This window comes from Alligator mississippiensis, chromosome 7 (genome assembly GCF_030867095.1).
Source record: "Alligator mississippiensis isolate rAllMis1 chromosome 7, rAllMis1, whole genome shotgun sequence".
NCBI lineage: Eukaryota > Metazoa > Chordata > Crocodylia > Alligatoridae > Alligator > Alligator mississippiensis.
Genome location: NC_081830.1, coordinates 15491740 through 15503460, shown reverse-complemented (window position 1 = coordinate 15503460; position 11721 = coordinate 15491740). Strand labels below are relative to the sequence as shown.

At 44.0% G+C, this 11721-nt stretch overlaps 1 protein-coding gene and 1 pseudogene across 1 annotated transcript; one reads left to right on the top strand and one right to left on the bottom strand.

Moving 5' to 3' along the window:
* Positions 1–413: 413 nt before the first annotated feature.
* Positions 414–7686, top strand: LOC132251828 (olfactory receptor 11A1-like). The gene is made up of 2 exons (XM_059731750.1): positions 414–1342; positions 7653–7686. The coding sequence occupies exons 1-2, from the start codon at positions 414–416 to the stop codon at positions 7684–7686; spliced, it is 963 nt and encodes a 320-aa protein (XP_059587733.1).
* Positions 7687–10381: 2695 nt separating this feature from the next.
* On the bottom strand, positions 10382–11331 carry LOC132251827 (olfactory receptor 14A16-like; annotated as a pseudogene).
* Positions 11332–11721: the final 390 nt, after the last annotated feature.

Below are 11721 nucleotides of genomic sequence, written 5' to 3'. Positions count from 1 at the left end.
AAACAACAGGAAGACTGAATGATATGTTAATATTATCAGCTGTGTAAAATTAAAACATATCATTTGTAATTTTGAGTGTGTAGATCAATATAGAACATGCAAAATTTGCTCTTTTTTCCCTACCACCATTTTATTACAGTATTACAGATTTTGTAAAACAGTTCTTACAAAGAATTTTTCCCTTATTTTTCTCTTAATGACACAGGTGGGGCAATGGCTTCCATGAAAGCATTCTGGAAATGAATATGCCGGACTATTCACCTCCTGGAAGGATCTCTGGAACGCGAACCTAGATGGATCATTTTCAGGGAAAATTAGTATCTTGAAAACTCAGGAGATGGACTGATTCCTTGCAATTCAAACGTGTCTGTTTTCTCACATTTTTTGAAGAGCTGTATGAAATCTCCGATGCCATGGCAGATGTAGAAGTAGGAAACCACACTTTGGTCACTGAATTTATCCTCCTGGGATTTGAAATTCTTCCAGAGTTACAAATACTTCTCTTCCTGTTGTTTTTCATACTCTACATTGCTACCATGGCTGGGAACGTCCTCATTATTGGACTCATCATAGCTGTTCAGCATCTGCACACCCCCATGTACTTCTTCCTGGCGAACTTGTCCTGCTTGGAGACCTGCTATACCTGCACCCTCCTGCCCAAGATGCTGGCCAGCTTCCTCACTGGATACAAAACCATCTCATTCTCTGGCTGCTTCATCCAATTTTTTTTCTTTGGTATCTTGATAGTTACAGAGTGTTGTCTCTTATCCGTGATGTCTTATGATCGGTACTTGGCCATATGTAAACCACTGCATTATGCAGCCCTTTTGACTGACAGATTTTGTTTCAGCCTTGCTGCTGGCTCATGGATCAGTGGGTTTATAGTTGCCTCCATTTTATCTCTCTTGTTGTTACAATTAACCTTCTGTGGGCCCAATCAAGTTGACCATTTCTTTTGTGACTACATTCCGTTGATTAAACTCTCCTGCAGTGACACTTATGAGATTGAGCTGACAGTTTTTAGTCTTAGCTTTATTTTCCTTTTGCCCCCATTCCTTTTGACTCTGACGTCCTATGTCTGCATTATCACCACCATACTGAGAATCTCTTCCACTACTGGGAGACAAAAGGCCTTTTCCACCTGTTCCTCTCATATTACTGTGGTGACCATTTTCTATGGGACCCTAATTTTAGTGTACATGTTCCCAAGAACCAACACCCTTAGAGCCCTGAACAAAGTATTCTCTCTTTCCTACACTGTGCTGACTCCATTGGCCAACCCTCTCATTTACAGCCTGCGAAACAAGGAAGTCAAGGAGGCTGTACGGAAAGCTGTCTGTGTGTTTATGAATTGGAGAGGAATGCAAACATTGTTAAACTCTATTAGCAGGATGAAGCAAAATGGAAATAACAGGAATCAGAGCTCTGGAAAATGAATGGCTCCTGGCCCAGGGGTTTTCCGGTGAATTCTAAAAGGAAGAGGAACTTTTGAGACATTTATTACATTTCACACCCGGTTCTATTGAACGGATTGTCCTGCTACCACAGTGTTCACTTAAAAATTGCTCCAGATAAAAATAGTGAATGGATTTTAAGAGGATAACTTCTCTGTGCTTCAAGCCAGTATACACAGATTGTCTTCAACCAAAGGCTTCCTACGCTTAGGCCCAAATCTGAAGTCTAACTTTCCCTTTAGGTTGCACACAGTCAGGGTGTTATCAAGCTGATGTGGTAAAAACATAATCTCTTTGACTAATTGTTCACATTCTTGTATCCTATCGCTCAAACAGTTTAGGTTGTCTAAAAGAATGGGCAGAAATGACTTGAACACAAACTTTATTCCATCTGTAACTCGCTTTCAAATTGTTCATTGGTAAATATGTGTTTCACTTAAGTCACAGCCAGCCCTGTGTAGGTTTATACTGCACTCTAGTGAATGAACAAGAGATTTAACAGAACAGCTTGTTTTTCCTGCCTGGACATGAGACTTATACTGCTGAAATAACACAGGAATGTAGGAAGCTGGATTTTCTAATGTTGTGTTGAGATCCTCATAAGAAAAGTGGTAATGGTGGGAATGCCTAAATATCCATTATAAATTGGGAATCTGTCTTTGGCAGGCAAGGTGAATCTGCTTTTTGTTATTTGCTTGCTTTTTCTAGCCTTGACTAATAAATTTGTACTTTGATTGCAAGAGAAGACCTCTCTACAAATCACCATGCAGACCCTGTTACGCCTCAGCTCTGTATTCTTGGGCAACCCTGGCACAGGATGCAGTCTGTCTGACTCACAAAGGACTCCCCCCCCCCCCTCCCTCCCCTCCTCTACCTAAACGAAACTGATTAAGATGCAGTGAGAGACGCACCTAAAACTCTCCAGATAAGGATGATAAGAGTGAACAACTGCCCTCGGTCTCATCTGCATCTGAGATGGAACCAGATGACCATTCATTTACATGAGAGATGGAAAACAGAAAGCCTGAAGCAGAGACTGCAGTGAATTCTGGGACCAGAGAAGCAGGAGAGCGCTGCATGATGGGGAATCTGTGCTCCCAATGTTAATTAACCCATGTTCACACACACCCAGCTCAGCATTTATCAGACCAGTTCTAATCTGGATTTGCTAAGGACTTTTCTCCCCCCAGACACACACACACAGCTCTAAGTTTAATAGGCATCTCGGGCCGTACATTCCCCGGTCCCACTATGGGAGGCCTATTTAAACTTGATTGACTAAAACTCGGTTGCCAGGTTAGGGAATGCTGAGGCAAGAGACCGAGTCCGAGGGGGTACGGGCAACATTTGAACAATGGTTAAGGGTTCATCACAGCATCCAGCCTGCTAGAGCCCTAATCCCAGGTGTTGTCGTATCTTTCCCGAGACGACTGGTGGGAGTCCTCTCCACAAAAGGTTATGAGCACCCCAATAATTGCTTTAAGTCTGTTAAAAGACTATAGTAAAATCTGGAAAAGTCATGCTAAGCTGAGGCTTGTGCACAACAAGTAAAAATCCAAAATCCTGATACTGCAAGCTATCTATTGTTCCTGAAGAAACCATGAGATATCCCATCAGGATATCTGCCATCCATAGGAATCTCAAGCTGGCTCCCAAGTATTTGGGTTACTCCCTAATCTTAAGTGTTTCCTGATTATCAATCAGTTTCCTGAGATGGTCCAAACCAGATAACCCCTTGTCAATAGAAAAGACAATGATTTACACTACTGAGGGTGCTTCAAAGCAGCTCAACTGAGGGTATAAAAATTTGTAAGTGTGTGTGCTTAAAAAAAAGGAGAAAAAAAAGAAAGAAGAAGAAGAAGCAGGAGGAAAGAGGGAGAAAGAAAGAAGAAGAAGAAAACTCCTGTGCTGACACCATCCCCTGTTGTTCTTGGGACGCTGGAAGAACAGATCATCTCTCTCTTCAAGGATTGTGCTACAGACTGTGCCTGTCAGCTTTGCAGCCTGAGTACCGTGGACTTGGTGAGATTCCCAGCGTTCTCTCTTCTTTCTAGGCATAAACTTCTGAACCTGAACTGTATTAGTTAAGCTTGAGCTAAGTTTCCCCAAATACTTAGTGAAACCAGGGTAGTATTGTCATTGTTTGTGTTTGTTTTTCTTTTGCATGTCTATTACTAGTACTATTATACATTTCATATGCTTAGCAATAAATAACTTTTATAGGCAAACTGGAAGTAATTGGGTATATTTTTCCTTCTCTGCTTCTTTTTCCTCCTGTGCTCTGCAGCAATGCTTCTTTTACCTAAGCTAAAGATCCCTGTGAAGCCTAAATTATTGTGGGGTCTGCTCATCAAGAGGCCAAAGATTGGGACGTGCTGAGTTTGAAACACATAAGGGGATCAGCTTGTACAGGCTGATTGACCCAGTTTGACTCAGACGTGCCCTTATGAACTGAATGCTGGCCCATGAGGGTGTCAGCTGGACACCCAGCCGGATTCAGAGGGATTCTGTTTACCTGTGTGCTTGTGTCTGACTGCATTTTATTGTTGCTCTGATGAACTGATTCTTGGCATATGAGGGTGTCAGCCTGTCCATGCTGATCAGCCCGGCCAGATCAGGCGTGTCACGTTAATTTGTGTGTGTTTGTGTGTATGACTGATTTGGTGACTGGAGGAACCCAGTCCCATTGAGATTGAGTCCTGCAAGATAGCTCCACTGGGGGTGAGGGCTTGCAGAAGGGAGAAATACAGCTCCATATAGTAACACAAGCAGCACATTGACAGAATCACCAAGACCCTAGAAACTATCCCTAATAAATGAGCACACCCCAAAGTAATGGGCAAATTTGGTAACAACCCTCATCCCAGACTCTGGCACCTGACACACATACGCATTTCCATGTGACTGACATCCCCATCATGATCTGTAGCACAGTTCATGTGGCTTCCAGGGACAGCTCTTGCTTCAACCATCAGCTGCTGACATAAAGGCTTCTCCTTGGCCTCCCTGGTTTGGAGAGGCTCCCACATTAGCCTGAATATATCTTTGGTGTGGTAGCTGCTGGCATGAAGGGAGAGCAAGGCATAGCCACAAGGAAGGCCTCTTGGTGCTTGGAAGTGCACGAGCTTATTCCCTGGGTGTTGCCCAACCTGACTTCAGACATTTGTATAACAAGTGAAGGACATCAAGGTCTACTGATGATACCTCTTCCATGCAACCAACCATGAGCACAAGCTTACAATGCCTGCAAAACAAGGCCCATGTCTGGATCTATTCTGAAGGCTGGCTAATAGCCATAGGTGGTTGTGGTACCAGTGAAAACGCCAGGGCAAGAGCAGCACAGTGACTTCCACCAAAGTCCTTCCCACAAACATTTTACCAGTCATTCCCACCCAACTGAACATGCAATGGGTGCTTTGGTCAGGGCTGAGGAAACCCAAAGAAACTACAGACATTTTCAGTAGCCTCCTGCTGATGGAGAAGTGGCAGTGCATTCAAATGCTCACTAAGCCCCAACTGGAAGGGTGATGGGTGTACATGCCAGTCCCATGACTTTCTGGATCGTGCACAAATGCCGGGAAGACTGGGCTCAAGACACATGTGAGGTCTGCTCGTACCCTAAGAGAAATGTAAAAAGTGCTCTTTTTTCTTTTTCTCTTCCACTACAAACAGAGTCCTGTGTTCTGACTCCTTCCTTCAGACCTCGCATACAATCACAGAGGCAAAGAAATAAAGCAGCCCTTGAAGAAAGTAATCAGGGAATATGTGGTATATTTTATGAAACATATTTTATGAAAAAGGGATCTAATCTTGACTCAAGAGTCTTCAAGTGAAGGACAAACCACTATGTCGGTTGGTAAATTGTTCTTTACCTTTACTGTTAATAGCTGTCTCATATGCAGAAATAAGGCTACTTAGATAACTGAGAGCTCAGAATAAGCTTCAGTAGATCTCAGTTTTAAATGTGTTTTTTGTCCCTGGCCAGCTGGTTAGTTTTGGCAAATTACTTCCCCTCTATCTTAGTTGCCTGCCTATAAAATGGGGGTTATGGCCATGAGCTCTTTCTTCAAGCACTTTCGGTAGAAGCCTATTACCCCAGATAGCTGATTGAGTGGCTGATAAGTACAATTTCTGTAGCTATGTGCCTGATTGCAATTACATAATTATGTTGCAGAATCTCCACCCTTGGAGGTTTTTAAGACCTGGCTAGACATAGCCTTGGCTGGGATGCTCTAGTTGGGGACGATCCTACTTTGAGCAGGGGGTTGGACTAGATGCGACTTCTTAAAGTCCCTTCCAAACCTAACTTTCTATGATCTATGTATATAGATGAATTGCATGGCTATGTTTTAACCATGTAAATTAGCTGTGCAGCCATTGAACATGCTGCATGGAGCTACACATTCTGTCCAGAGAGATGTGTGGTAGCTATCTGCACTCTTGGGCAATTCTGTTACACACCCTTATCTGTCCACAGCCTACATGGGCCCTGGGTAGTCTAGAAAACATAGCTGTGCTAAAAGCACAGCTACCAGGACTTTGCCAGTTGTTCCATATGTAGCTGCTGACCATTGAGCAGCCTATTCATAAAAGGGGACCCCAGGGCCATGTGTGGCTGTAGAGAGAAAAGAAAGTAGGCATAGTGTCATTCTGGATGGCCAGGTCTGGGGGTCACCCAGGGTTAGAAGAAGAAACTAATATCTGAGGGGAGTGTGCAGAGTCTGAGTCTAAGGGAGTGAAGAAGCTACCTGGACAAAAGAGTCAGAGATCCAGAGGGTCAGGAGGCCAGCCAGGATGGGTATCCAGGAGATCAAACCAGAGTCAGGTTAGGTACCCAAAGGTCCAGACCAAATTCAGGGCTCATGGACAAGCTGACTCAGGTAGCCAGGGAATCTATGAGAGAGCTTGTAGAGGCACTAGCCAAGGGAGAGGCAGCCTGAGCACAACATCAAGACAGCATTGCTAACCAAATGCTTCTTTTAGGGCAGGTTTTTTTTAATAGAGAGGGGCAAAGAATCCATTGACATCCTGAGCTGGTGTTTTATCTCTCTATATGAGAGCTGCTGTGACAATGTGCCCTCTGCCCATGTGCTAGGAGCTGAGTTGACAATCTGCCTGCTGCAATGCCCTAGGAAGAGTAGCAGGTTTTCCCTGGCCAGGGCAGAAAGGTGCCCAGGTATAGTTCTGTAGCCTTCCAGTGTGCAGAGCCTCTGCCTTGACACAGCTTCCAGACAGTTGCTGGCACATTGGTATGTATGTTGGGGAGGAGGGAGATGTCCTGAAATCATTGCCTATCCTCACCGCACAGGTATCCAGAGCAGGTGCACTGCCCTCCTGTTTCCTCTGTGGGAGAGCAGACATGACTAGCATTGCCCTCCATAGATATCTGTGCAGCTCTGAGGCTTCACAAGATACCAAGTTCATCCTTTCACTCAAGGCAGAATCATCCCTATCTAAACCACCTTGCACAAGTGTTTATCAGTTTTTTTCTTAATGTTTTAAGAACAAACCCTCACACCTACCTACCAGGCATAAAACCTGAAATATCAAACACCCTTTAATTTGCCACAAACAAAGGTGGGGAGTAAGTGTGCTATCAATTAAGTGCTACTGCAAAAGCGAAAAAAGAGTTTGTTAAAATATGCTCAAGAGATCCAAGGAAGAGGACCACACCACCTAGTACAGAAGAAGGCAAACCCCCTCATCATCCATGGAAAAAGCTGACCATAGGGTAAAATTCCTTCCTGACCCTCTTCCCTTTCCCTACCTCCTTCCTAAAATGTGAAGCCAATAACTGTACACAATACTCTAGGTCTGGCAGAGCCAGTGTGGAGTGGAAAGATATCATCATCTTTTGTATCTTGAGCCTAAAACTCTTGTTGATATAGCTCCAAATTACAAGTACTTTTTTGTGTGCATCACATTACTCTCACACGGTGTATCTGTGATCCATTAAAAACACCTGATTCATCTCAGCAGTGCTGCTACCCAGGCAGTTGTCTCCCATTCTGTATTTTGCATTTCATGCTTCTTTCTTAGATGCAGCACCTTATGTAGGTCTGCTCTTAACTTTATTCTACTGTCTCTAGCCCAGCTCCCAAACCTATTTTTGGTGGTGTCTCAGGGCCTCCATAAATAAGACTCCAGCCACTAGAGTAGGAAAGAGCCCTCCCAGGCTGGCAGGCACAGCTTATATAGAAAACAAAGTAAAACTCTACCTGCATTGGTGTAAGCTGATTCAACAGAAAGTACCAGAAAGTAACTTAAGATTCACACATGCAGATTCATCACATTCACATAATTTACATCATCAAGATCCTTTTTAATTTCAGTTCTATCTTTGGATGAACTTGCAATCCTTCCCAGCTTCCTGTCATCTCCAGTCTTGATCTGGAAGCTTTCTCCTTGAGCTTGTAAATCAGTAATAAACATGTTAAACATTACTGGGCCCAGGACAGATTCCTGTGGGATCCCACTTGAAACCTTCTGCCAGTCAAAAATTAATCCATTTATCATTAGATGTTGCAAACAGTTATTCAACCAATTACTGACTTCTAGTAATTTTATGAGAAAGTCATGTGGGACTATATCCGTAGCCTTACTAAAGTCCTAATAGACTATGTTCACTGCATTCACTGGTGGTAGTTTGGTCATACTACTTTTCTGGTCTGTTCTGTAGCTCAAGGGTCTGCATGCTGAGCTAGCAAGTACAAGGATATGAATTCAAGACTGGGTGTAAGCCACTAAATGTGAACCTGGACACCAAAACTTTAAGGAAACTTTTGATTGCAGAGCTGCTGGCCAGTACCTTTGAAAACTTGGGGTTAACTGGGAGAGATCCTGGACCACTAGAAAAGGGCAAATCTAGTGCCCATCCAGGGATCCACTTGGCAGCTTTATCTCAGTCCCTGGAAAAATCATGGAAGCGGTCCCCAAGGAATCAATTTCTAAGCAGTTGGAGGAGAAGATGGTGACTGATTAGGAACAGTCAGCATGGATTCACCAAGGGCAAGTCATACCTGACTGCCTTCTATGACAAGATGACTGGCTCTATGGATGTAGGGCGAACAGTAGATATGATATCAAGGCTTTTGATATGGTCTCTCACACCATTTTCACAGGCAAGCCAAGGACGTATGGATTGGATAAATGATCTGTAAGGCAGATAGAAAACTGGCTGGATAATTGGGTTCAAAGGATAGTAATCAATGGTTTGATGTGTAGTTGAGAGCTGGTATCAAGTGGAGTATTCCAGGGCCTGGTCCTGGGGCTGATTTTATTCAATATCTTCATCCATGACCTAGAAGATGGCATAGAGCATGCCCACAGCAAGTTTGCAGATGCCATCAAGCTGTGGGAAGTAGCAGATACACTAAAAGGTAGGGCTAGGATTCAGAGTGACCTGGAGGACAAATTGGAGGATTGGACCAAAACAAAACTCATGAGGTTCTACCTTGGGGGTCTTCAAGAGGAGACTGGACAAGCACCTAGCTGGGATCGTCTGACCCCAGTGCTTTTTCCTGCCCAGGGCAGGGGGTCGGACTTGATGATCTACCAAGGTTCCTCCCAACCCTAACATCTATGAATCTATGAATAAGGACAAGTGCAAAGTCCTGCACTTAGGACAGAACAATCCCATGCACCAGTATATGCTGGGGACCGACTGGCTGGGCAGCAGCTCTGCAGAACAGGATTTCGGGCTACAGTGGACAATAAGCTGAATATGAGCCAGCAGTGTGCCCTTGTTACCAAGAAGGCTGACAGCATACTGGACCACGTTGGCAGGTGTGTTGCCAGTAGGTCAAGGGGAGTGATTTTTCCCCTCTATTCAGCACCAGTGAGGCCAAATGTGGGGTACTGTGTCCAGTTTGTGTCCCCTGCCCCTACAGAAAGGATGTGGACAAATTGGAGAGAGTCCAGCAGAAGGCAACAAAAATGGCAAGGGAGACTAGGGCACATGACTTCTAAGGAGAGGCTAAAGGAACTGGACTTATTTAGTCTGGAGCAGAGAAGACTGACAGGGGATTTAATAGCAGCCTTTAACTCCCTGCAGGGTGGTACCAAAGAGGATGCAACTGGGCTGTTCTCAGTGATGTTAAACGTGATTAAAAAAATACCCTTAGTCAAGGTTATACATGGACACACTCAATTTTAATAACTCAATAATATCAGCAACATTAAAATATTCTCTCTCTTGGGATTCCCCTTTTAAAAAGAAAAACCATGATATAAGGAAATACTAGCTGAGAAATCATGCAGATGGGCATCTAAGCAAACATTCCTAATTTCCTCACCACCCCCCCGCCCCACCCCCCGTGCATCCATCTGCCCAAGTACTTCCAAATACCTATCCTGAAGAAAAAAAGCCCACTGACTAACTGATGGGGAGTATGCTTTTAAGAAACACAGGTAAGCTCTCATCCCACAGAACACCTTTGATTCCCTGAAATCCACTACAGACTTGTCTGTGTTATTGATTTGACAAGGAAGGTGATGAATTACCACAGTGACCCAGTTCCAGTAGCAAAATAGCACGTAAGGAAGCTTTGTGCCTAGCATCCCATCCAGCAAACTTTGAGCATGAAGGACTATTAACCAAGTTCACATTTATAGGTGACCTGAATAAGCAGGGGCATTAGCACAGGGGAAGAGCAAGGTTAATCTTAACTTGCTGGAGCCGTAGCAACATACCTTGAGCACTTTCACACCAAGCTCCTTTGAGATGCGAAAGATGGTAGCATCAACTTCTAAGTATAGGAAGTCTAATTGCAATTAAGATGATTTAAATCTAGAGGAACCTTACTTACATCAGTGAAGATGGTGTGGATTGCACCCTGCTTTACTGTGGTGAACATATCTATCAGTTATACTACACACACACACACACACATATATCTCAATGGAGAAAAAAAATAATTAAATAACACTTATGAGAAAAAGATGGACACTTGCTTCCCAGTGAATATTTTACAGACAATCACTTTCCCGAGGCCAGCTTTGATCTCCTTATTCCTCATGCTGTAAATGACAGGGTTGACCATTGGCGGCAATGTGGCATAAAGGACAGATTCCATGAGATCCAGAATGGATGGGGTGCTGGAAGTTGGTGTCAAGTAAGCCGAAATGCCAGTGAGAAGAAACAAGGAGACCACAATGAGGTGAGGAACACAGGTGGAGAAGACTTTATGCTGGCCCTGCTCTGAAGGGATTCTTAGTACTGCAGTAAAGATCTGAACATACGATACAACGATGAAAACAAAACAGCTTAAATATAAACAGACGCTAAAGGCAAGTATCCCTGCCTCACTGAGATAGGATTCAGAGCAGGAGAGCTGGAGCAGCTGGGGGACATCACAGAAAAACTTGCTGACAATGTTGGAGTGGCAGAAAGGTAACCAAAAAGTGTTACCAGTGTGCAGTGCAGAGTAGGGAACGGCACTGACCCATGCACTGACTGCCATCTGGACACAAGCTCTCCTGTTCATGATGGTCTCATAGTGCAGTGGTTTGCAGATGGCAATGTATCGATCATAAGCCACGATGGTGAGGAAGGCAAAGTTGGCTGTAGCAAAGAAAAAGAAGAGGAAAACTTGGGCAACACATCCAGCATAGGAAATCAACCTGGTGTTCCACAGGGAATTAGCCATGGATTTGGGGACAACGACAGAGATAGTTCCCAGGTCAAGGATGGACAAATACAGGAGGAAGAAGTACATGGGAGTGTGTGGTCGAGGGCTACCACCATGATAACGAGGAGATTCCCTATCAGAGCTGCCAGGTACGCTGCTAGAAAGATGGCAAAGTGTAAAAGCTGCAGCTCCCGGCTGTCAGAAAATTCCTGGAGGAGGAACTCGGTTACAGTGGTTTGGTTGGACATTGCCTTCTTCAAACCATTGTATGATGCCTGTGGAGGGAACAAAAAGCTCAGCAATCAGCATCAGAATGGCTCTGATTCTCCTGTCAAAAACATCTCACACGCTCACTTTCAAATACACACAGGATCAACAGGAGCCAAATCTTTAGTCTACGGGAAAAGTTTGGTTTTGAAGGAATATTTTGATTTGGATACAAAACTGAGCAATAGCGTTATTCAGCAGGCACTATGAGACAGATGACATTCTTGCTATCAGCTAGGAGGTGTAAACTCACTACGCTTTCAAAATTCGTGTTGTATTCAGGTTCGTTATGAAACTACTGTTACATGGTAGATCTTTTGTAGAGTTCACAGGGCTGAGTCACCTGCAGCATCTGTCCGAAAACTCAGCTG

Excerpts from the sequence above, each read along its gene's own strand:
- LOC132251828 (XM_059731750.1), top strand. The coding sequence starts at position 414 with ATGGCAGATGTAGAAGTAGGAAACCACACTTTGGTCACTGAATTTATC. Across the intron at positions 1,343-7,652 it reads GTACGGAAAGCTGTCTGTGT|AAAACAAAGTAAAACTCTAC; the intron begins GTTTATGAATTG and ends CAGCTTATATAG.